This window comes from Serinus canaria, chromosome 11 (genome assembly GCF_022539315.1).
Source record: "Serinus canaria isolate serCan28SL12 chromosome 11, serCan2020, whole genome shotgun sequence".
Taxonomy (NCBI): domain Eukaryota; kingdom Metazoa; phylum Chordata; class Aves; order Passeriformes; family Fringillidae; genus Serinus; species Serinus canaria.
The window spans coordinates 19,385,944-19,409,861 of record NC_066325.1 but is presented as its reverse complement, the minus strand read 5'-3'; the positions used below and the strand labels follow the sequence as shown (position 1 = coordinate 19,409,861).

General features: G+C 57.4%; 4 protein-coding genes across 11 annotated transcripts in view; 3 read left to right on the top strand and 1 right to left on the bottom strand.

The window, feature by feature from the left end:
* Positions 1-10,311, top strand: part of CBFA2T3 (CBFA2/RUNX1 partner transcriptional co-repressor 3) — a 28,211-nt gene extending 17,900 nt beyond the window's left edge. For 4 of the 7 annotated variants that reach the window (XM_050978950.1, XM_050978952.1, XM_050978951.1 and 1 more), the window contains exons 3-12: positions 454-531; positions 1,714-1,955; positions 2,298-2,387; positions 3,801-3,982; positions 4,090-4,337; positions 4,439-4,524; positions 4,798-4,993; positions 5,139-5,207; positions 5,379-5,569; positions 6,449-10,311. In XM_050978950.1, coding sequence (XP_050834907.1) covers positions 454-531; positions 1,714-1,955; positions 2,298-2,387; positions 3,801-3,982; positions 4,090-4,337; positions 4,439-4,524; positions 4,798-4,993; positions 5,139-5,207; positions 5,379-5,569; positions 6,449-6,724 — 1,658 coding nt within the window. In that variant the 3' untranslated portion in view covers positions 6,725-10,311. The remainder of the gene's footprint in view (positions 1-453; positions 532-1,713; positions 1,956-2,297; positions 2,388-3,800; positions 3,983-4,089; positions 4,338-4,438; positions 4,525-4,797; positions 4,994-5,138; positions 5,208-5,378; positions 5,570-6,448) is intronic. The other 3 variants (XM_050978955.1, XM_050978956.1, XM_050978954.1) reach the window with 2 other exon arrangements.
* A 540-nt stretch (positions 10,312-10,851) lies between these two features.
* PABPN1L (PABPN1 like, cytoplasmic) lies at positions 10,852-15,771 on the top strand. Its single transcript, XM_050979089.1, has 8 exons — positions 10,852-11,062; positions 11,380-11,609; positions 11,731-11,839; positions 12,267-12,331; positions 13,197-13,303; positions 13,380-13,467; positions 13,572-13,714; positions 14,033-15,771. The coding sequence occupies exons 1-8, from the start codon at positions 10,852-10,854 to the stop codon at positions 14,070-14,072; spliced, it is 993 nt and encodes a 330-aa protein (XP_050835046.1). The 3' UTR covers positions 14,073-15,771.
* Positions 15,772-16,429: 658 nt separating this feature from the next.
* Positions 16,430-19,009, bottom strand: TRAPPC2L (trafficking protein particle complex subunit 2L). Its single transcript, XM_009090781.4, has 5 exons — positions 18,924-19,009; positions 18,009-18,181; positions 17,532-17,619; positions 17,349-17,428; positions 16,430-16,598 (listed from the first exon to the last, which is right to left on the bottom strand). The coding sequence occupies exons 1-5, from the start codon at positions 18,954-18,956 to the stop codon at positions 16,553-16,555; spliced, it is 420 nt and encodes a 139-aa protein (XP_009089029.1). The 5' UTR covers positions 18,957-19,009; the 3' UTR covers positions 16,430-16,552.
* The window catches only part of GALNS (galactosamine (N-acetyl)-6-sulfatase), a 41,685-nt gene continuing 36,772 nt past the window's right edge, over positions 19,006-23,918 (top strand). Inside the window, exons 1-4 of one of the 2 annotated variants that reach the window (XM_050978769.1) lie at positions 19,006-19,172; positions 21,428-21,551; positions 22,763-22,837; positions 23,805-23,907. In XM_050978769.1, coding sequence (XP_050834726.1) covers positions 19,047-19,172; positions 21,428-21,551; positions 22,763-22,837; positions 23,805-23,907 — 428 coding nt within the window. In that variant the 5' untranslated portion in view covers positions 19,006-19,046. Of the gene's footprint in view, positions 19,173-21,427; positions 21,552-22,762; positions 22,838-23,804; positions 23,908-23,918 lie in introns of those variants that run through there. The other variant, XM_050978770.1, reaches the window with a different exon arrangement.

Below are 23,918 nucleotides of genomic sequence, written 5' to 3'. Positions count from 1 at the left end.
AGGGACCAGAGGTGCAGGCAGCCTCTGCACCACGGCTCAGCCCAGAGAGGGGTTCAGGACACGGGGCTGGGGATGCAGGCAGCCTCTCTGCCATGGCTCAGCACGGAGCAGGATTCGGGATGCAGGGCCAGGGGAGCAGGCTGCCTCTCCATCCCAGCTCAGCATGGAGCAGGGTTTGAGACACAAGGCTGGGAGCATGGAGCAGCTTGGCATGGCCACCACGGCGTTTTGGTTGCTCTTGGGGGGACCTCATTTGGTCCCTAAACTGTCAGGACTTTATCAGGCAGCCGAGCATCCATCCCCTGAACCCTCCCTGTGGCTGCCTTGGGACGCAGGGACCCGGCTCCCTGGTGGGTCTGGCATGCCTGTGGTGAGGAGCATCCCGTGCAGGGCCCCGGGCTGAGAGCTGCCCCCTCTGCTCTCTCATCATAGCGTGTTTTATTTTGCTTGCAGATCGAGACGCTGGCCCTCCGACGTTTCTGCCTCGCGGCCGTTTTCATGGTTGCTTGAAATGGTCGATGGTCTGTCTTTGTAAGTAAAATGAAACACCCGCTCTCATGAGAGAGCCGAGCCGCAGCCCCGGGGGCGCTCCCCTCGCCAGCCCCCGGCCCTGCCCCGCCGGGTCACGGGGATGGGAACCCCAGCCCCATCCCAGCCCGGGGACACGTGTGCTGTCCAACTTAGGCACGCACCTGTCACGGGAATAAAAGCCCTCGTGGCCACCGGGTTATTTTTGGCACCTCTTCAGCGGGCGGCGGGCGCTGCCCGGCCGGAGAGCGAGCGGGACCCCCCGAGCAGGCAGGGCTGGCAGGGCAGGGCAGGGCAGCACCCCCAGGTCAGTGCGGGGACAGGCGTGTGCGTGCCGGGGAACATGGGTGGCGCGCCGTCGGGACATGGGTGACGCGTGTTGTCACCCCTGCCGTCGGGATGTGGGTGACGCATCTTGTCACCCGTGCTGGCCAGGACATGAGTGACACGTGTTGTCACCCGTGACGTCGGAATCTGTGTGACGCGTGTTGTCATGTGCGCCGTCGGGACATGGGTGACGCCTGTTGTCACCCACCTTGTCAGGACATGGGTGATGCATTTGTCACCCATGCTGTCGGGACATGGGTGACAGGTATTGTCACTGCGCCATCCGGACATGGGTGATGTGTGTTGTCATCAGTGCCGTCGGGACAGGGGTGACATGTGCTGTCACCTGTGCTAGCCAGGAAAAGGTCCCTGTGCTCACGTGGGGCCGGTGCAGGAGAGTGGGGTCTGGCACTCTGATGGTTGGTACCCCAAAATATCCCCCCTGGGTCTGCCGGTGTGCGGTGATCAGGCAGCTCCTGTCCTTCCTGACCTGGCAGTGGGGACAGAGGTGGCAGTGGTGTTCAGCAAGCCAGGCTGGGCTCCATGGGAGATGGCTCATGGGTTCTCTCTGGGGGTGCTGAGCAGCTCCCCCAGGGGCAGGATGGAACCCCTTCCCTTGGCTGCCTTGTCTGTTGAGGAGCTGGATCAGGCCCTCGCCACCCTGGGAGATGCTCTGCATCCCCTCCTTCCCCTCCCTCCAGTCCAGGATGGAGCCCCAGGACCAGCATCCTGAAGCCTTCCAGGGGGTGCCAGCCCCACATTACCCAACAGGACACTCTGGTCCTACCATGCCAGCCTTGTCCCCATGGTGCCATGGCACAGCCACCCGCTCTGACCTCCCATTCCCTGTCTCCCCAGTGATGAACGGGAGCAGCCACTCGCCAACCGCCATCAATGGGGCTCCATCCACCCCCAACGGGTTCAGCAACGGGCCAGCCACCTCCTCCAGCGCCTCCCTGTCCACCCACCAGCTCCCTCCAGCCTGTGGTGCCCGCCAGCTCTCCAAGCTCAAGCGCTTCCTCACCACCCTGCAGCAGTTTGGGAATGACATCTCCCCCGAGATCGGGGAGCGGGTGCGCACCCTCGTCCTGGGGCTCGTGGTACGTCCGTGGGCTCAGCCACGGGGACCCTGCATCTGAGGATCCTGGGTTTTTTTTGGGGAATTAAGATGCTGCTAAAAGGGAAAGAGTGACCTAGATTGATCTAAATCCTGGAGGAAAGAAAGGGGGTTGTTTTCCCAGTGTCTCCTGGGATCTGCACAGCCAGTGCAGGGTTGGTCCTGGCTGCTGGCATCGCCAGTGAAGCCTTGAGCATGGTTTTCCCTTGAGTGTGGTTTCCCTGTGAGCCTGGCGGAGGAGCAGCAATGGGGGAGGAGCAGCCAGGTGTGCCCCAGGGGGATGGGGTGCTGTGCCAGGGGTGCTGAGCCCAGGCTGTCCCCACAGAACTCCACCCTCACCATCGAGGAGTTTCACGCCAAGCTCCAAGAGGCCACCAACTTCCCGCTGCGACCCTTCGTCATCCCCTTCCTCAAGGTGGGTCTCCAGCCTGGGCAGGGTGGGATTCATGGCAGCATTTCAGCACAGGGGATTTGGGGGTGCCTTTGGGGCTGGCAGCTGCCCGTGGGTCTGCCTGTGTCCCCCCAGGAGCACATGTGCCCCCACACGTGTGGAGTCATGCAGGGCCAGGGCTGGTTGCAGAAAGCAAGGGGTCAGCCCAGCTGGTTGCCACTTGCAATTCATTAAAAATTCCCCCTTTTTTTTAATCTGCCTTTTAATTTTGTGCTGACTGTACAGTGTCACCCCTCTCCAGAGGGATTTGCCCGGTGCTGGCACCCCTGTCAGCACTTGGCACTGCCAGCAGATGTTTGAGCCTGGTGTGCCCTATCCATTGTTAGCAAAGGAATAATTAAAAAGTGCAAAAATAGCTCCTTTTCCACCTCTGCATGGCAGCCCCCCAGAGCAGGGGTCCATGAGTGGAGGTCCGTGCTCATCACAGGAATCTGCTGGCGTGGTTTCCTCCATGCTGAGCTGGAGGGAGACAGCAGAGCCCCCTCCCCTCCTGACAGTTTGCAGGGTTTTTGGGCTCCGTGGGAGCAGGGAAAGGTGAACTGGCAGGCCCTGGCAGGCACTGGTGGCCCTGTGGCTCCAGGCAGGCTGGGATCCATCCCCGCTGTCCCCGTGCCAAGAGCGCAGCGGCCGCGCCGGCCGCCCTGGCACCCCGCTCCCAGCTGTTCCCACCACCCGGCCCAGATGTTTCTCATTATCCTAACTGCAACCAGCCGGGCTCGGCGTGCTTCCCAGACTGGGGACTTGCTGTTTTTGTGGGATTGCTCCCCCCCGGCCAGGGAAGGGAAGGGGAGGGAGGGTCTGGCCCTGCTCACCGCAACTGCAGCTTGGGCTGGGGCGCTAACGTGTCCCACAGATGGGATTTGGCTGCAGCTCAGCTGCCTAAGGCAAAATCCAGGGCTGGCAGCCAGAGCACCGGGCAAAAGGGGGCTCTGCTGCTTAATTCCTGCTGCTCCTGGGGCTGCAGCGCCGTGGGGGGACACGGTGGGTGGGTGGGAGGGGAGTTCACAACTCATCCTTACAACTGTGGGTGCCACCGGGTCTGGGGTCCCACAGGTGCAGTTCCCCACGGAGCAGTCCTGGGGACAAGGTGGCCAATCTGGCCCGGGGATGATGCTCTGCAGCCCCTGTTGGATGCAGGAGGGCTCTGCTGAAGCTGTGTCTGAACCCTGTGGGGTGCCACACACATCCCCCAAAAGCCCACCTGGCCCTTGGGCACACTGCTGGCATCCCAAGGCTGTTCCCTTGGGAAGGGGAGCAGGACCCCAAAGGGAAGGCACCCCCTGGCACACCCTGCCTGTGGTGAGCTGGGGGCACAGCCAGGCTGCTCTGAGGGGGGCTGCAGGGCTGTGGACTGGACTGTCACCCCCCACCCCACAGGCCAACCTGCCGCTGCTGCAGCGGGAGCTGCTGCACTGCGCCCGCATGGCCAAGCAGACCCCGGCCCAGTACCTGGCCCAGCACGAGCAGCTGCTGCTGGACGCCAACGCCTCCTCTCCCATCGACTCCTCCGAGCTGCTCCTGGAGGTGGGCGAGAGCGGCAAGAGGAGGACGCCAGACAGGTGCCAGCCTGGGGAGGGGTGTGTGGGATTTTTCAGGGGCACAGCTCTGAAAAGGGGAGGTTGTTCTCGGGGGCCCAGTGGGGACCAACCTCCTCTCCTCCGGCCAGGACCAAAGAGAACGGTTTGGACCGAGACCCCCTGCACCCCGAGCACCTCAGCAAGCGGCCGTGCACCATGAGCCCAGCGCAGCGCTACAGCCCCAGCAATGGGCTGAGCCACCCCCCAAACGGGCTGGGGCACCCCCCCGCCGGCCCCCCCCTGCCCCAGCACTACCGCCTGGAGGACATGGCCATGGCACACCACTACCGGGACACCTACCGGCACCCCGACCCCCGGGAGCGCCAGCGGCCCGCCGGTGAGCCCTGCTGTCCCTGTGCACGGGGGGAACGGGGCTGGGACCCCCTGAAGGGAGAGGGGTCCTGCAGGGGCTGACCCTGCTCTGCTCTTGCCCTGCAGCCGTGCACGGGACGCGGCAGGAGGAGGTGATCGACCACCGGCTCACGGACCGGGAGTGGGCGGAGGAGTGGAAGCACCTCAACAACGTAGGTCGTGTCCCTGCCCCATCCCCTCTGAGTGTGTGTGTGTGTGTGTGTGTGTGTGTGTGTGTGTGTGTGTGTGTGTGTGTGTCCTTCCACTCTGCCCTCAGTCCCTCACGGGGCTTTTCTCCCGAGCATCCTCTGCTTCCCCAGCCAGCACAGCACACTGGACCTGGCACAGCCTGGCAGAGCCCAAATCCCCCTGCCCAGTGCTGGGCACTGAGCCCCCCAGCTGCCTGCAGCAGAGCCCCCTCCCCATGCCTGCTGTTGCCCCCGCAGCTGCTGAACTGCATCATGGACATGGTGGAGAAGACGCGGCGGTCGCTGACGGTGCTGCGGCGGTGCCAGGAGGCCGATCGAGAGGAGCTCAACCACTGGATCCGGCGCTACAGCGACGCCGAGGACATGAAGAAAGGCAGCCCCCCCTCGGCACGCCCCCACAATTCCTCCTCTGCTGCTGAGGCTCCCCAGTTAGGTACTGACCCCCGGGGCCGCGGGCTGCGTGCGGGGGCTGAGCCCGCTCCGGGTGCCCGCGCCACTCTCCCGGGGGTCTGGCGCTGCCAGCGGGGGCGTTCCCAGGGGATGGCATCTCCTAAGGGCATCCCCTCTCTCCTTGGCAGACGCTCACCGGGACTTTGCGCCGCGGCCGCTCTCTGGGTACATGCCCGAGGAGATCTGGAGGAAGGCTGGTGAGTGCAGAGTGGGCACAGCCCCCGGCAGAGTGCCGAGCCAGCAGGGCTCTGCCCTGGCTCCCCTCATGGGGATGCCTGCAGCGGAAGAGGAATTTGGGGTGGTTTTGTGGGAAGGGGGGATGCTGGGGCAGCGGCACGCCGCGGCCACGCTCGGCTGCTGCCTTCCAGAAGAAGCCGTGAACGAGGTGAAGCGCCAGGCCATGTCCGAGCTGCAGAAGGCCGTGTCGGATGCCGAGCGCAAAGCCCACGAGCTGATCACCACGGAGCGCGCCAAGATGGAGCGGGCCCTGGCCGAGGCCAAGCGCCAGGCGTCCGAGGATGCCCTCACCGTCATCAATCAGCAGGAGGACTCGAGCGAGGTGGGGACCCTGGGGACAGCTTGGTGGCAGTGCTGGTGTGTGGGACCTGCTCCTCTTGCCATCAAGGTCGCAGCATCTGCGTGCGAGGGTGGGGATGGGAGCGTGTGGCAGCACTGTGGGATGGGAGGAGAGGGGAGTTCCTGCACCGAGATGGGGATGCAGGGGGTGGGCAATGATGGGGTGCATGGTCCTGGGTGTGGATGCAGTCTAGGATGATGTGCATGGTCTGGGATGTTGTGAATGGTCCAGGGTAGGGTTGTATGGTCTGGGATTAGGGGGACCTGGTTCAGAATGGGGGAGCACGGTCCAGAATTGGTGTGCGTGGTCTGATATGGAAATACACATTCTGGGATGGATGTGCACATTCTGGGATGGATGTGCACAGACTAGATGGGATGTGCACATTCTGGGATGGATGTGCACAGACTGGGAGGGATGTGCACACTCTGGGATGGATGTCCACAGTCTGGGATGGATGTGCACAGACTGGGATGGATGTACACACTGTGGGATGGATGTGCACACTCTGGGATGGATGTCCACGGTCTGGGATGGATGTGCACAGACTGGGATGGATGTGCACGGCCTGGGAAGGATGTGCACAGACTTGGATGGATGTGCACACACTGGGAGGGATGTGCACACACTGGGAGAGATGTGCACACTCTGGGATGGATGTCCACGGTCTGGGATGGATGTGCACAGACTTGGATGGATGTGCACACACTGGGAGGGATGTGCACACACTGGGAGGGATGTGCACACTCTGGGATGGATGTGCACACTCTGGGATGATGGAGTGCCCGGTCCCAGGTGAGGGTGCACAGCCCAGCCTGGGGTGCACGCTCCAGAGCTGAGGCCACGTTCCCATTCCCACAGAGCTGCTGGAACTGCGGGCGGAAGGCGAGCGAGACGTGCAGCGGCTGCAACACCGCGCGCTACTGCGGCTCCTTCTGCCAGCACAAGGATTGGGAGAAGCACCACCACGTCTGCGGGCAGACTCTGCAGGGGCTGCCGGGCCCCGCCGCCCCCGGGCCGGGCCAGCCCGACGGGGTGCCCGCCATGGCCAGCAGCCCCAGCGAGACGGGCTCGGTGGCCGCGTCCCGCGCCGGCACTCCGGCCACGCCGGCGCCGCTGGACAGCGCGTCCCGCTGAGCCGCCCTCGGGCTGCCAGAGCCACGGACTGACTGCACCCCGTGCAATTTCCTCAGCTACCTGACTCGTGTGACCTCCGAAACGACCTCTCTAGCTCTCACAACTAATCCTCACGGATCCTCAAACTGGGCTTTAAGTGGAGTTAAGGCAAATACCGGTCTCTGTTCTTTCTTCAGTCTTTGTTTTGGCTTTTTTCGGTTGGTTTTCTGTCGGTTGGGGGATTGTGGTTTGGGATTTTTTGGGTTTTTTGGCTGTTTTTGTTTTTCTTTTTTGCTCTTTGGATGAGGGATTTGGCTCCAGCATCACCAAGCAGTGCTGTGGGGAGAGACCAGCCTGATCCCATCCCCCATCAACGCTGCCGAGGGGCTCACTTGGAGGAGGAAAGAACCTTCTTTTCTTCATCTCTCTCTTCCTTTTTTTTTCTTTTTACCTTTTTTTTTTTTTTTTTGTAAAAAAATAAAGAAAATAAAAAAGAAAACGTCGGACTCTTTGGCTTTAAGTAAGAAATTGTAAAAAAGAAAAAAAAAGAAAAAAAAGAAAAAAAAAAAAAGGAAAAATCCAAAAACCAGACGACGCGTGACGGACGCTCACCTGTAACTACCTTGCTAGCTAGCCAAGAACAGACCAGACTCACCTCTGCTCCAAAGGAAATCCAAAACCAAGGAAGATCCAAACGTCTCTCCACTGCCAAAGTTCGTTTCGTTCTGTTGTCGCTTCCTTCCCCTCCCCACAAGGATGGATGGACATGCCCCTGGGGCTTTAAAGAATTTCTATTAAAATAAAGCAAAAAAAAAAAAAAAAAAAAGTGTTTTTTTACTAAAACCCCAACCCCCAAGGCGTGGGAGGGGGAGATGGGGCTGAGAACCGCAGCCGGAGCCGGCACATCTCTACCTCTGCCCGCCACCACCCTGGAAAAGGAGAACAAAAAGGAGATTAAAAAAAAAAAACAAAATAAAAAAAATTAAAAAAAGGAAGTTAAAAGACAGAATTTGGGTTTCTCCCTCCCCGAAGGCGTCGGGGGACCCCCATCCCTTCACTGCCAGGCTGCTCCCACGCCCCGCGCTGGATTTGTTTCACAAGGATTTTTAAGAGGAAAAGGAAAGGAAAAGGAAAGGAAAAGGAAAGGCAAAGGAACGCTGCCGCCTTCCTGGCCAAGGACAATGTGGATTCTTTGGGATTCTTGCCTCGCTGGAGCGGCACGGAGGAGGAAGTGCAATAGGGGAAGTGCGAGCTCCGAGCGGAGGCAGCAGTGCTGTGCGCTAATGTGAATGTAAATAGTGTCTGCAGAGGTCCAAAAATGAACCATAATAATAATAATGCTAGTGATAATAATAAGAGACGTTTGCCAAATAAAGGATGAGGAGGAAGCGTGGAGCCGTGGCGCTGGCCCGAGCGAGGCCTGGCATCGAGAGGAGCTGTAGTTTTTCTGCATTTGCAAAACCCATCCTGTGTGTTTTCCGTAGGGGAGGAAGAGGAGGGAAGGGCTCCGGGCTGGGGGGTTGTGCTGCCGGTCACAGGGCTGGGCTGGGCCACAGCAGAGCTTGGGATGTGCCAAGGGTGATGTCACTGGCCCTGTGCCACTGGCATCCAGCCCTGCTGGGTGTTCTGTGCACCCCAAGGCCTTGGTGCATCCCCTGGGAGGGCTCTGCTCACCCTAAAATCTTGGTGTGTCACCTTGGATGAGTTCTGTGCACCCTGAGACCCTGGGGGGTTTCTGTGCACCCTGAGATCTCTCTGAATCCTCCCAGGGTTCCTCTTCTGAGGTCTCGGTGCATCCTCCCAGGAGGTTTCCCTGCACCCCAAGATCTTGGTGCGTCCTCCTGGGAAGGTTCTGTGCACCCCAAGGTCTTGGTGCATCTCCCCAGAGGTTTCCTGTGCACCCCAAGGTCTTGGCACAAGCCCGGGGACGTTTCTGTGCCCCCCAAGACCCCGGTGCACCCCCTGGGTGGTTTCTGTGCCCCCCCCAACCCTGGGAGCTTTGCCGGGTGCCCCTCCCGTGACTGTTCACTTTATTTATGGTGTGACATATGTAATATTGTCTATTTTTCTTACGTTTCCTGAGAAGAGGTAATATATAAGAGTATTGCAGATGCCCCTGCTCGCCCGGGTGTGCGGCCCGTCCCCGCCGTGTCCCCGCCTGTCCCCACCTGTCCCCGCGCGCCCCCGGCCCCGCTCCTGCCGGGGCTCTGCCTCTCTACCTCCACCTCGCCGGGAAACCGGGGGCGAGAGCCCTTCCCCAGGGACTGCTCTCCTTTCCGCTCCACTCCCTGCTGGTTTGCTTTTTTTCTTTTTTCTTTCTTTCTTTTTTTTTTTTTTTTTTTTTTTTTTTTTAATTTTAATTAAGAATAAAACTACCCTACAGAACCTTGCATTGAAACCAAAAGCCGAGGGAGGGGAGGGGGGGGGACGGCGGTGACGGGCGGCCAAACCAGAACGACAGCTTTAAATGTCAGATTTCCCAAAAAAAAAAAAAAGAAAATTGTGCTGCGGGGAGGACGGAGCGGCCGCGGGGCTGCAGCGATGCTGTGGGTGCTTCCCTGGGGGTTTGCTCCGAAATGGTGGTGGTGGGGGCCAAGGGACGTGTGCCACGTGCTGTGCCCCTTTGGTGGCACCTCGGGGATGGCAGCGTGGTGCTGGCACAGCCTGGCCGGGGCGGGGGCTGGGGGGGAGCCTGGGGACACGGGGTGCCACAGCAGGTCCCCGTGGCTGCTCACAGCTCCCGGGTGTCCTGCTCCCGTCACGGCTGGGGCAGGGGGACGGTGCTGGGGACACGGGGACAGCGTGTCGCAGGTGCCCGTGCCCGTGCCCGCCAGGAGGCAGAGCCCAGGGCGCTGGGTGCTGGTGTGGCACCGAGCTGGGAGGTGGCAGGAGGGACGTGGCTCTCTGATGCCTCCCGCGGCACCAGGGTCCCCTCTCCAGCCCCTTCCTCTCGTTCCCAACCCAAAATCCCAGCTGAAACCAAAGTGCCACGTCCCGGCGAGGCTGGAGCAGGGGTCCCACACCTGTCTGGCTTTTGCTCCATCACTGCCAGAGCCCCCCAACTCCCCCTGAAGCATCTCCTCTTCCTCCTCCTCCTCTTCCTCCTCCTCCGGGGGCTGCTGGGGTCTCCCTCTGCATCCCAGTGGCTCTGAGGCTGGGGACGAGATGCCACTGTGTTCCCTGGTCCCAGGCACTGTGATGGGGTGTCCCCCGTGCGGTGGCAGCCCCGGGGGCTCCTGCGATGTCCCCGAACGCCACGGCCCCGGCAGGGAGGTGGTGCCGGTGTCCCCCGTCCCCGCCGGCCGCGGCAGCACCGCTTCGCCGAGCCCTGCGGGGCTGAGCCCTGCCCGTGCTGCCCTGCCAGCCCCAGGATGGGGACACCGGGGACCTGAGGGGCTGGAAACCAGAGCCCCCCGCCCGGGCCAGGCGTGGGGCCAGCCCAGAGAGATGACGTGTAGGACTTTCCTTCGGCATGCTGTCCCCCCTTGCTGTTCCCCGCTTTCTCTAAGTGTACTGTATGTTTGACCTGTGAAAGATGTAAACTTTATGATTCAGGTTATGTCTGTTCTTAACTCTGTATCTGTGTAATAAAGACAATTTAATATCAACCGGAGGCTCCATAGCTCGGGCTTGTGCTGGGTGCCCTCGTCCCCCACTCCTGGCAGCGCTTTACACTCTGTGCCCCACTCCTGCCTCGGGGGGTTCACTACAGCCCTGGGGCCGCTCATTGCAAAGGAGGGGCGCTCATGGCGGGGTAACTCAGGTGTGTCCTCGGGGCACTCAGAGGGATGTGTCCCACCTGCTGCGGCAGCTCCACTCTTGGGGTGCCCCCTGCTGCCCCTGCGCTGCCAGCCGGCCGCACCAGCGGGCTCGCTGCGCTGGGAGAGGCGGAGGGGCCCTGCCCACCCAGATCGGGGGGCCCCAGCTGAACGGCGCTACCGGGTCTCGAACCGGCGGACCCGGAGCCGCCTCGGCCGCTCCCCGCCCCCCCTCCCCCCCCCCGCCTCCCGCCAGCGCGGGCGGGGCCTGGGCGCGCGCCCCGCCCTGATTGGCCGCTGATGTGTGAAAAGTGGCGCGCGGGCACGAGTCCCGCTCGTGGTGGCGGGAGAGCCGCACGTGGTCGCCGCTCGCGCGGGCCGCGCGCAGCAATGTTCGGGGGCCGGGCCAGGTGCGTGCGGGGCTCGGGGCCGCGGGGCCTCGGCATGGGCACGGCCGGCCACCGCTCCGGCACGGCCGGCCACCGCCCGGCCACCGCTCCGGCACGGCTGGCCACCCCCCGGCCACCGCTCCCCGGTGGGCGAGCTCGCTCCCCTGGGTGGGAGGGCGTGTCCCTCCGTGCGCCCCTCGGGGGTTGGGAGGGTACGGCTCTTCCTTAGCTGCGGGAGCCGCAGTTCCCGGCTACAGCTCGGCCGGTGGCCGTGTCTTCCCTGCTCGCTCCCTTCCCTCTCCGCCGGCAGTGTGCCGCTGGGGGATTTTCCACTTTGGGCAGTTGCTTTCCTGTTCCCTCTGCAGCCCCCGTGAGCTGGGAATCGGCTCTTTGTGAGCCGGAGCCCTTTTGGCTGCATTTGCAGTCCTGGGGCTTTGCTGCACGGAGAGCCAGCTGCATTAATGTCACCTCTCCATCCTTCTGCTGGAAACGCCCTGCCCGCCTCTGCCTGGCGGAGGCTGTGCTTTAGCTGGTACGTTAAATGGCTGTTGGTTCAATGCCCTTTTGCCCCTTGTCCCGCCCAGTCCTCTCTTCCTGGACACTTCAGAGATCTGGTGGCAGGACCCACCGTCCCTGCAAGCGGAGGCGGCGCCCTGGGACGTGGCAGAGGTGGCAGCCGTGTGCAAGGCAGCTGATGAGGGCTCAGACCCGAGTCCCCAGGAGGGGAACAGCGCGGAGGAGCAGGATGTTCAGGACCCGGTGAGTGCCTGCCTGGATGGGGAACCGGCTTTCCCTGGTGCCCAAAGGAAATGGGATCTTTTTACACCCGGGGTGTCCCTGCTCCGAGTGCTGTTTGTGCAATTCTTGGTTTGGGATTCAGGAGCTGGAGGCCATCAAAGCCAAACTGCGGGAAATAGAGAAGGAGGATGAGAGGCTGAAGGAGCTGCAGCTGGAAGCTGAGAACCACCTGTTCGTGAGCTCAGAAGCAGGTATGGGTTGTCACAGGGCGCTTTTGTTCCTCCCCAGGGATACCTCTGGGGCACAGGGTGACAGTTGGAGCCAGAGTATTTGGCTCTGCCTCTCTGGGCACCTGGGACTGGACACAAGGTGGGTGAGGAGGGGTTCCAGGCCTGGTTTGGTGCTAGGGCACATTCTATCAGCTCTAACCTCCTACCTGTGTGGGCCCAGATGTAGTTAATTAATTTAATTACATTTAATTTAATTAGGTAATTGAGTTTATTACCAACAGCCCCAGTAGAAGAGTCACTGTGAAAAGGGCCAAAGGGGTGGAGGAGGAGGCAGCAGTGTGAGGGTTTGGATACACCTGGATGTGAGAGGCATCTGAGGAGCTCGGGGTGGCTGTGCTGGGAGCAGACAGATGTCCCTCTGTCCATGACAAATCCCTCCTCTCCACAGCTCTCTTCCCACTGACAACCAAGGAGAAGATGGAGGCTGACCAGCGTTCCATCTACGTGGGCAATGTAAGTGGGAGCCCCTGGCACTGCTCAGTGCCCAGCTGGGTGTGTGTCCCAAACCCCTGGTGTGGGGCCCACCTGTGCCCCCCAAAGCCTGGCTACTCCCATCCCAGGTGTTTCTCCTCTGCCCAGCCTGGGAACGTGGCTCATTGTCTGCCACTTGCAGCTCACCTGTTGCAGGTGTCAGCTCCCCAAAAAGCCCCCTGGAAGCTGTGGCTTGTGAGGTGTTGCTTGTTCCTTCAAAACAGGGCAGGTTGTCTGTTGTATTTGTGTTCCAGGTGGGAGCACTCAGCTGGGAGGGTCCCCTGACCCTCAGCAGGGGCTGAGCTGTGCTGGGGGGGTGTGAGTGGGGCCAGCTGGGTCCTTTGCCTCCCTTGCTGGGGTGTTCCTTGCTGGATCTGCTGCCTTGAGAGGCTGGTCTGGAACAGACCAGACAGAGCTAAATGGACAAAACAGGTATTTACTGAAAGGCCTTAAAAGGACACACCTTGGGCAGCACAAGAGCCTGGCCAGGGCTGCACCCAGGTTGAATCCAAGACAGATCCCGGTCACGAGTTTTTACACTTTGTAAGTTTTGGTTCATCTACACATTGAGTTCAGCTGTCCAATTACAGCTCCAGGTCATGAAGTCTCAACCCCCTGGCTTGCCTCCTTCCCTTTGCTGTTGTTTGTGCCTTTTGGGTAATGGTTGTCCTTGATTCTCCAGCTGGGAAGGGATTGTTTTGTCCAACTACCCTGTGAAGAGAACCTACTAACACCTTATAGGAAGTTTCAGAGTTACACACCAGGCAGCAGAGAACCTGAGGAATAGAAAAGCTGAACCTGAAGGTATCAGGTGCCAGAGAGTTGGGGGCTGGGGCTGTCATTGCAGGTGGATTACGGGGGCACAGCAGAAGAGCTGGAGTCTCACTTCAACAGCTGTGGGCAGATCAACCGCGTCACCATCCTCTGTGACAAGTTCTCGGGCCACCCCAAAGGGTCAGTGCAGTGTGCAGGGGGAGGGCTGGGGGTCTGCAGGGTGTCCCTGGGGCTCTGCTCACACCATTGCCCACAGCTATGCCTACATCGAGTTTGAGGAGCAGAGCTCTGTGAAGGCTGCGGTGGAGCTGGACGAGAGCGTGTTCAGGGGCCGTGTCATCAAGGTGAGAGCTGGGGGGGCCCTGGGGGGCTACTCCCCCGGTTCCCAGCCCTGCCTGCCTGGGGCTGGGCCAAACCCCAGCTCCAGCAGCCCCTCCCCACCCTGCAGGTGCTGCCCAAGAGGACCAACATGCCCGGCATCAGCAGCACGGACCGCGGGGGATACCGGGGCTGCTTCCACGCCCGGGGAGGGCTGGGCCGCTGGGGGGGCCCCTACGGGCAGCAGCCCCGCGTGAGAGGGAGGACCTACAGGTGAGTCTGGGGCTGGGGGCTCCTCAGGTGTGCAGCAGGATGGGCTTCCCTGTGCCCCTCCCACCCTGGCATGGCTGGCAGCATGGAGGAGGGCTCTGGAGAGAAGGAATATCTGTAAAGTTGGAGTTGTCACCTGCAGGAATTTGGGGAGTGGTGGGTGGGCATTGCGCTGCCAGCCTGACCAGTCCCAGAGCTGCCCTGGTTTTGGGGTGTGGCCCAGGGTGGCTGTGCAGGAGGGGGGGTCCCAGCCCTTGGAAGGGTGAAGGAGCAGGGAGTGGTGCTCCTGTGCTTCAGAGTGTTGGTTTTGTTCCTGTGCAGGGGTCGGGCAAGGCTGCTGCCTTGGTATTTTCCATACTAGAAGAGGCTGGACTGCCTGGCAATGCCAATGGGACTGAAACGAGGAGATGGGATTGGAGAGATTTAAAAATATGCCTGCCCAAGCCAAAAAACAGATTAATTTTAAAAATGCCATCTGCCTGGCCGTGAGGATTACTGGTGAGCCCTGTGCTGGGCTGCAGGAGGGAAGATGGGATCTGCTCCATCCTCCCAGCACCCAGGAGAGCTCATCCCACCTCAGCTCTGCCCAGGGGGCTGTGTTTGCACGGAGAACAGGCTCATTCCAGAGAACACTGTCCTGGGAAGGGAAGAGCTCTCCCAGACCATCAAGTCTCATCCCATGGAAAAGGGCTGTCCTGGAGGGCTTGGTTTGGCTCCTGCCTTGACTGCATGCCTTCCATGCCACTGCTTGGCCATGAACTTCCTCAGCTCTTCCTACAGCAGCTGGATGCTCAGCCTTCTCTTCTAAGAGCCTAAAGACTGTTTCCTGTCCCAAATCCATGGAGAAAGTTTTGGGTTGCAGCTCCAGATCTGATTGCTGGGGAGATTTCCTTCATCAGCCTTGGCTGTGACCTTCCTCTTGGGGAGCCTGATGTGGTTTGGGTCTGGTTTTTAGCTTGCTACATTTGTACATCCTGGACAGGGAAAAAGCATCTCTTGTTTCTCTGGAAGCTTCTGTATCTCTGTGGCACTTCAACAAGACCTGGGTATCACAAAATCCTTCTTTTTTAGTTTGGCTGTCAGCAAACCCCTCTTCCCTCCCTCCTGCTTTTATTCTAAGCTCCAGCTGTCAAAGGGTGCTGGCAACTCCTCACTTGACTTTATTTCTTGCATAGCAGCGTTACAGAATCACCTTCAGTGGTGCAGGTTTGGTCTGGCCTCCCTCTTCATTCCCATCACCACTCCTGCTCTGGAGTCAATTTGGGGATGGTGGGAGCCCTGCAGGAGGCTCAGGACCAAAGAGCACCACAGGAGCTGGGTACCAGGGAAAAGAAGGGTCCTGGCTCTTCCCCTTCCTGCTGGATTTGTGTTTATGCAGCCTCGTGTTTTTAAAGGAAAAGCTTTGTGTTAGAATGGGCAGGCTGGGAACCCGGGCAGACAGCATTCCTGGGAGAAGTTCTGCATGGAAATGGGTTTTATTATGTAATTCTCCCTCTAATCTTTCAGGATCCTTGGTTAGGATTCCTCCAACCCAGATGCAGCAGATGCAACTGACTCCTAAAGCAGCTTTTCACAGCTCAGGGGCATTGCCAGGCTAAAAATCCCACTGATTTTTTTTCCCCCCCTTTAAGATCTCTAGACTTTTTTTAAAGCTTGGGGCCTTAACTCTTCATGTTGTATTGATATTGTCCTCAGAGCTGCTGAGATTGACCTTGATTTGAGCTACCCTTAGGCTTAGACTATAAACCAGCTTTTTCTAGGGCTTCTGTTTGATAGGATTATAAAATTTTGAGGCTTATTTTTTAATAAAAAACTACTTTGGGGTGTTTGGACTCTCTTGTGGAAGAGACAACATTGAGCTGCCATCTCTGTGAGTGAAAACAGCCAAATTTTTTAGATGAAAATGTTTTGTGGATAACAGTGCACAGCTGTGCCTTGTGGAGATGGTGGGAGAGGCTTGAACCTCCCATGATATTCCAGGTGGTTGCTGATAAAATGTACTTAAGTTCTGTTTGAGAAAGTATTTGTAACTGTTACTTATTTTTAAAATAAATGATCCTGCTGTGTGAAGTTCATGTGCAGTTCTGGCTTTCTCCAGGCTCCTGGGGTCCCCTGGGGCTGGGCAGGTCTGTTATTTTTAGCTGGTTGCTGTGGTTTTGAACTGAGGAGGTGCTTGCAGTAGAGCTGTGTGTGCCTGCTCCTGCCTGCATCTCCTCTGCTGAACCAGGAGCGATGGAGCTGGGCTGCTTTTCAGTGCAATTTGTGCTTTATTCCAGATAAATACCTGCCACTGATTTGGGAGTCTGTAATTACAGCAGCAGGGAGCTGCAGGGGAGGAGATGCTAATGGAGATGAATTTGGGATGAGCCAGGCAGCTGTGCAATCCTGATGGTTTAATCCATGCCTGGATTGGGTGGATTTATTCCAGCTGCTCTCCCTGGGCTGGCAGTCACTGTGCAGTGTCTGGGTGAGGTGCAAAGTGCTAACAGCAACCTGAGTCACCCAGAAATCAGCCCAGGCAGGGAAACTCCTGGAAAGGTTTGGGTTGGAAGAGACCTTGGAGCTCCTCTTGTTCCAGGGGGCTTGGAGCAGCCTGGGACAGTGCAAGATGTCCCTGCCCATGGAATGAGGTGGCTTTAATGTCCCTTCCCACCCAAACCATGCCATCAGTCTGTGAGCAGTGCTTTGTGTTTGCTAGAGTACAAACCCAGGCAAAGCTTGCAGGTGTCAGGTTTATTTTACACAGAACAAATTTAAATTATCACACAGAATGGAATATTTACAGCACTGCAGGCATGCTCCTGCACACAGGGAATGTTTCCCATGGGGGTGGGAAGGGCTTCAGCACACCTGCATCATCATGGAGTTCACCATAGTATCAAAAGCTCTGGAGAGGGAAATAAACAGAGATTATTAAAGGAAGCAGCTGATTCTGCACAGCTTTTGTAACAAAACAACTTTCTCACCCTGCCTCTGCCTGGCTTTCCCTAAGCTGGACACAGGGTTTTCCTTTTTACAGCACAGGCTGTTGAGGGATTAATGACTTTTAATGAAGCTGAGGTGTAAGGACAGGTCTTATCCTGGCTGCTGCTCTGTGTCTGCAAAGTTCTTCTTGCCTAGGCCACAGAAACTCCCAATTTATTGAAATTCTCTGTGAGGTTACAATGGGAATGGGGGACACTGACTCTTGCAGGTGAGGAATTCCAGGTGCTGCATGTTTGTCCCTATCCAAGGATAAACCCTGGACAAGGGCACTTGTTAACTCTTCAGCCTGTTCCACTTATGGCTCTTTAATATTCACAATTATTAAATCTGCAAAAGACCTCTAGGACCATCAAGTCCAACTATTGTTACCTCTATTTTCAGGTAATTTTTTCTCCCCAAAAAAATACAATTTCTTGGCTTAATGTTTGTAAGCCCAGTTCTGAGGTAGCAGTGAGAGTTCAGGAGAACTTTTTATGACACCATCAGTTTTTCATGAACAGGAATGGCCCCAAACCAACATCACTGTTCTCATTAAGGCTCTTAGAGCACACACACCTGAACTGGCCAACCACAGGGCTGCTCCTGTGGCATCAGAGGTGCCCTGAAAATGCCAGGAAGGTGTCCAAGAGATCCACGTGGACAAGCCACTCACCTGGAATGGATCCTGTCCCCAGGGTTATAGAAGGGGTTACACATGATGTCCGTGTAGGAATTGTGCAGCTTCCGGAACATCTGCAAAGGGAGGGGAGGTGAATTCATCAATTGTTGGTTCCTCAGCAGTCCTGAGGAGCTGGGAGGAGCAGCCCCAGGGCTGGCTCTGCTGGGGGGCACTCACACTGCGGATCTCGTTGTCCCTCAGGGCTGTGTTGGAGGAATCCACCACCATGACAAACTTCACCTTGGAGTTGGTCACGTAGCCGTACCTGGGCAGGGGTCAAGGACCTGCTCCCACCAGGCTGGACTGTGCCCAGAGGGGCAGACTGAGAGGAAACATGGGGGAACCTCCTCATGAGGGGCAGACACAGAGCTGTTCCCTCTGTGACAGGGACAGCACCCAGGGAATGGCTGGAGCTGTGCCAGGGGAGGTTTAGGTTGGATCTCAGGAAAGGTTCTGCCCCCAGAGGGTGCTGGCACTGCCCAGGCTCCCCAGGGAATGGTCCTGGCCTCAAAGCTGCCAGAGCTCCTGGAACCTCTGGACAATGCTCTCAGGGATGCCCAGGGTGGGGTTGGACTGGATGATCCCTTCCAGCTCAGGATATTCTGTGATTAAACTAAACCCACAATGGCCTGGCCCAAGGCTTGACAAAGATACACCTTGTAGTCTTCAGTGGGGTAGAGGAGCCCCAGGTAGAGCTCCCTCTGGTCCACCAGGGCTTTGCCCATGGCTGAGATCTTCTCATCCACCACATCCAGGGAGGTGTGCACGGTGTAGTGGAACTTCAGCTCGTTCTCCGTGGGGACGCTCCGGATGTACAGGGGGTAATTCTGGGAGCAGAGCAAGTCACACTGCCTGGGATCTGCTGCTGCCAGAGCTGGTTAACCCTTTATGTTCCCAGCACAGCCCCTTCCCCACGCTGCAGCACCTCTGGAGCACAGCTGTCCCCATGGCAGGAGATCCACTGGCACAAGCAGCACACAAGGCTCCAGTCTCTGTGCTCTCCTGCCCCAGCAGAGCCCGTGCCTGTCCGTCCCAAGAAAACCCTTCTTTCCCAGCAGCAGGGCAGCCCAGAGCACCCCTGCACTGTGCCTGTGCTGGCTGCCCCACCCCTGCTCCTGCCCAGCCCATTCCACCCCAGGGGCTGCCCCCCTGCCCCTGGCTCTGCTCTGCTTCCCTCACCCCCATCCAGACCCCACAACCTGAGATCCATTGCCCATTCCCCTCTCATACCCCAGAGCCCCAGTCCTGCTCAGACCCTAAAACCAGAGCCCCTCTCCCCTCACCATTCCCCACACCTCACTGATCTCTTGTTCTCAACCCCACAACCTGAGGCCCAGTCTCTCTCCCCTCACCATTCCCCAGACTCCACTGACCCCTGTTCCCCTCAACCCCACAACCTGAACTTCACACCTCGCTGCTGCACCCGGCCCCACTCAGGCCTCATGAGGCCATCTGGGCCCGCTGTCCCCCCGGGTCAGCACACCGTGTCCTGCTGTCTCCCCGGGCCTGCACCCGTGTCCCGCTGTCCCCCCGTGTCCCGCTGTCCCCCCGTGTCCCGCGGTCCCGCACCTCCTTGGCGATCACGGCGATGCACACCGCCATCTTGGCCCCGCCCCTCCCCTCCCGCCGGGTCACGCGGGCCGCGGTCACGTGGGGCGCGCGGGCGGTCACGTGGCGCACGGCCCGGTTGCCATGGCGAGCGCGGCGCCGGGGCCGCGGGGCCTGCGCTGGGCCCTGGGCCCGCTGGGGCTCTGCTGGGCCCTGCTGGGCCCCGCCGCCGCCACCACCACCAACATCGTCCTGCTGCTCATGGACGACGTGAGTGCGGCACCGCGGGGCCGGGGGTGGTGTCGAACTGCGGGGGGGCGACATGGAGGGACGGGTGTGCGGGGCCCGGAGCGCTGTCCGGCTGAGGGGGGACCGGGAGCCGGGCAGGGCCGGCCGGGGAAGGGCAGGCTGGCAGGGGGTCCCATCAATCCGTACAAATGTTCCCGTGGGTGTCACAGGACGGTGCCAGGCTGTTCGCAGTGGTGTCCAGGGACAGGAGGAGCAGCAGCGGCCGTGAACCAAACCACGAGAAGTTCCCTCTCAAGGCGAGGGAGAGCCTGTGCCCATGGAGGGTGGCAGAGCCCTGGCACAGCTGCCCAGGGATGTGGGGTCTCCTGTCTGGAGCCATCCCAAACCCACCTGGACGTGTCCCTGTGTCACCTGCCCCAGGTGTCCCTGTCTTGGGCTGGATGATCTCCAGAGCTCCCTTCCTACCCTGATGATTGTTGGTCACAAGGAGGGGCTTGGTGGCCTCCTGAAAAACTAAACAAGAAAACTAAACAACTAAACAAGGACAGTAATTCTGCTCATTATGGCTCTCTGAACTGGGAAGAGAAAAAAATGACAGTAAATGATTAAAGAGCAGAAATTATCACAGTCTCAAAATCTTTTCAGTTTTGCAACCTTGGCCACTTTGATAAGGAATTATATTCATTTCCAACACAGTCAGATCGCTGCCATCCACCCAGTTCGCTTCTCTCCTGATAATTTCCTGTCACCTTCCAGGTGTGTTTGTGGTGGAAATGTGTTTGTTGCTGTTTGAAGCTCTTCCAGGAGCTCACGAGGGTGGACAAACCCTTCCCTTTTTGCCAGTTTATCCTGCCCATTATTCCATGGTGTTCCCACATTCCTGAGCAGGAGAATCCCCTGCTTTTCCAGCCACCTGAGCCTCTGGCAGGGAGGTCTGGAGTCCCCAGCCCTGGAGGTGCCCAAGGAAGGACTGGAGGTGGCACTCAGTGCTCTGGGCTGGGGGCAAGGTGGGCACTGGGCACAGCTTGGACTCAGAGTATTTCCCAAGCTCAGTGATTCTGTGACCTCAGTTTTCCATTCAGGAATATTTCCCCCTCCCAAGCTGGCGTTTGTAACTTTCCAGAGGAAAGCTCTCTGGGACAGGGGTTCTCCCACTCTGGAAGTGATGGTACAGCACGAGGCTCCTGTCTGCAGCTTCTGTGAACTATTGATTTATTTAATATGTTCATTAAAAACACCTCTCCCTGGGGTTTTTCCCTTGATCCTCAGGGACTCTGGAATTAAAGCCACCTGAGATTCTTTTTGTCTTCCTTCCTTAATGATAAAGAAAAATCAAGAACTTGGGGGGTGAATCCATTGGATGCATTTTAATCCCTCCTCCCAGGGGGAACCATTTAATTGCTCCTTAGCTCAGAAACCATCTCTGCAATGATTTCCTTGTCCAAGCTGATGGCACCAGGTGGTTCCCTGAGGATCTGGATGCATCCAAGGCTCCCCTGACACACACCTTGCCTTTCCCAAAGCACAGTGGAATCCCCAGCACCTGTGGTGCCCAATGGCTCACTGAGCTGCTCCCTTCCAGAACCTTCTGCCTGGAGCTGAGCTTTTCCCAGCCATGGTTTCCTGCAGTGAGCACAGACCCCTGATGGGAATGTTGTGGTTCCCCTGGTGTGTGACCCCTTGGAGTCAGGAGGAAGAGCAGGGTGAAGGCACAGTCCTGCAGAGAAGCACAGGGACTGGTGATGCCTCTGGCAGGTTCCTCTGGCTTTTCAAACACTTCCTTGCTCTTCCTGCAGTGCTGCTCTGGAGTTCAGGCCTTTCCCTTGAGTTTGCAGTCCTGCAGAGGGACAGATCCAGAGGCAGAGGTGGAATCCTGGGCCCCAGCACAGCAGGGCAGGCACTGAGGGCTCAGACGTGGCAGCTGCACAGCCCCGAGTAAACCACGTGTAACTTCCTCTTCCTCCTTGCTCTGGGTGTGCCCCAGGCCTCTGAGTAACAGTGAAGGCACTGGGCTTCTTGCAAGTGCTTTAATCCCCTGTTAATAAATCATTTAATCCTGTGTGTGCCTCAATTTCTCACCCACCAGGGGAAAGTGTGAGAGTTCCCTGCTCCACAGGGCTGGCAGAGATCATTTGTGTCACATTTGTGAGGTGCTGGGCAGGGAGAGGAGCACTGTAAAACTTTATGAATGAAGGGGTGCAGTGAAAGTGTTACGTGGGCCCAAAAATGTGGTTGTGGAAAGGACTTTGACATCTTCTGGTGTGTTCCTTTTACAGATGGGCTGGGGGGATTTGGGAGCTTTCGGAGAGCCTTCTAAGGAAACCCCTAACCTAGACCAGATGGCTGCAGAAGGGATGCTTTTCCTGGATTTTTATACTGCCAGCCCCCTCTGCTCTCCCTGTAAGTACACTGCACTTGGAACCACGTCAGCATGAGAAACATCTCCCTCTGAGGAGTTTGGGGTGTTTGCCAGCCTCTGACATGGGCTAACAACCAAAGCAGTGCCTGCCCTCAGGCCAGAGATTGCATTTGCTGCTTTGATCTTGCATTTTGCTCCCTTCTTTTTTTCTGTTTGGATTGGAAACCCGACAGCTCTCAGTTTGTACAAAGCACTGCTTCAGTGATCAGTGCAGCTGAAGGAATTTTGTTCCATTTCAGTTCAGCACTCCAGCCCCAGTCACTGCATTTTTTTCATCTTTCTCATTTTGGGTTAAACAAAGCAGGATCTGATCTGTTGCTGGGCATATTTGGTCTGATTCTCTTGGCTCTGATGAGACTTTCATGCAAGGAAAGGCAGCAGTTTGTGTCCTGCTTTTGACCCTGGTGTCTTACAGGGCTCCTGGGACAGGGACAGGAGATAAAAGGAACGTTTGGGTCTGGGAGAGGCAGATACTTTTCTCCTTGTTGGTTTTTTCTGTGAGGTGGTTTCTTTTTTTTGCTTTCTTTTTTCCCTCAAACGTGATTAGCTGCCAAGAACTGAAGCAAAAATGAAGAACGGGGGCTTTTTATTTTTTTATTTGGGCTCTCATTTAGGGTAGCACTTGCCAGTGTGTTGATGATGTCCTTGCTCAGAAAAGGCATTTGAAATATGCTGAAATCCTGCTAAGCCAGTGGTGGCACTGCATATTCTTGAAGTTAAACATCTGTTTAAATATTCCCTGCAGTCAGGACTTGACTTTTATTGTCAAAGCTGGACAGCTCTTTCTTTGTATTTCATGATTTTTGTTCAGTCAAGCTCGAAAACTTAGCCTTGAGCATCTAATCAGTTTGTGCTAGGATTTCCTCTTAAAGACATGATAAATATATATATATATATATATATATATAACTGAGCTGTAAGGGTTACTCCATTGACTGTTCAAAGGAATGACTCTTCAGTGTGGCTAATTTAATAAAGGGGCCAAATTTCAGCTGTAATAATAAGGAATAACTCAAATGATGCATCAGAACTGATTCTCCCCATGGCTCATGGGAGGGTGGGAGTGATTTAGTGGCTGGCTGTGACAAGAGGATACTGACACACTCCAGTCAGTGTGCAGCCCTCATCCTCCTGCAAGAACCTGGATATTAAGCAGAGAATGGCTGTAAGGAAATGTTTGTGTTGCTTGCAGCAAGGGCAGCCCTGCTGACGGGCCGGCTCCCGGTCAGGAATGGCTTTTACACCACCAATGGACACGCCAGGAACGGTAGGAGCCTCATCCCTCCCCTCCCTTCCTCTCCTGATTTCCCTCTGGGCCTTGTAGGAAGCTTCTCTTTGGACAAAGGGGATCTTCCCCATGGATGTTGCAGAGTGCCACCAAACCCTGTTAAGTGTGAATTTTATTGCTTCCTCCTCATCAAGCAGACAATCCCCTCAAACGAGGAGGATAACCCAGGCTGCTCGATCCCTTTGTTTCTGCTGGCTGAGAAATGTTTCCTCTGGGCAGGGGAATTGGGGTCTGGTGAAGGAAAATCAGGTGGGGGTGTAAAACCCACAGGGGAGAGCTGGCTGCTCACAGGTTTATTCAGCAGGCAGATTTCCACCCAGTTTCAGAGCAGCTTTCCATCCCTCGTGCCTCTGGTGCTTCCAGGGAAGATCCCTGGGTTGATTTGGGTCCCAGAATGACAAATGCCATGTGCTGGGACAAGGCTGGGCAGGAAGCAGCAGCCTGGGGTTGATTCCCTGAGCACAGTCACACCTGGGAGCCTCAGGGGCTGAGAGACACTCTTCATTTCCTTCAGAATCACAGAATGAATTAGGATGGAAAAGACCTTTGGGATCATCAAGTCCAACCTATAATATATCAGATCAGCCCTTGCAGTCTGAGCACCTTTGTTGGTTAGGAGAGGGCTGCCTTCATTTTAGAAAGCACAAAGCAAATTTACAGCATAAGGACCACCCCTAAAGTACCTGATTTTCTGTGTCATCTCCCTTTCAAGGGTCTCACCTCCTCTCTGGGGTGGCAGCTCTCTTTATTATTTGTCCTCGTGCACATGTGGATGGAAGTCTCCCTTTGGTCTCCCTGGATCAATTTATTCTCTCCATGCCATGGGAGGACTTCCAAGGAATGGCATTGCTGGGACTCCAGATGAATCTGTTCTGATCCAGTACATGAGCTGTGTGCTGTAATATTTTGAAGAGTCAGAAGGGTGTTTTTGATTTGTTTTCCACAGCATACACACCACAGGACATAGTAGGAGGAATCCCAGATTCTGAGTTACTGCTTCCAGAGCTCCTGAAGAAAGCTGGTTACACCAATAAGATCATTGGCAAATGGTAAATTTATT

Bases quoted from the DNA above. Each gene is read 5' to 3' on its own strand.
- PABPN1L (XM_050979089.1), top strand. From the start codon at position 10,852: ATGTTCGGGGGCCGGGCCAGGTGCGTGCGGGGCTCGGGGCCGCGGGGC. The intron at 11,610-11,730 runs GTGAGTGCCTGC...TTTGGGATTCAG, and splicing joins AGCAGGATGTTCAGGACCCG to GAGCTGGAGGCCATCAAAGC. The intron at 11,840-12,266 runs GTATGGGTTGTC...TCCTCTCCACAG, and splicing joins GTTCGTGAGCTCAGAAGCAG to CTCTCTTCCCACTGACAACC.
- TRAPPC2L (XM_009090781.4), bottom strand. From the start codon at position 18,956: ATGGCGGTGTGCATCGCCGTGATCGCCAAGGAG. The intron at 18,182-18,923 runs GTGCGGGACCGC...CTCTGCTCCCAG, and splicing joins TCGCCGTGATCGCCAAGGAG to AATTACCCCCTGTACATCCG. The intron at 17,429-17,531 runs GTGAGTGCCCCC...CTCCCTTTGCAG, and splicing joins GGGACAACGAGATCCGCAGT to ATGTTCCGGAAGCTGCACAA.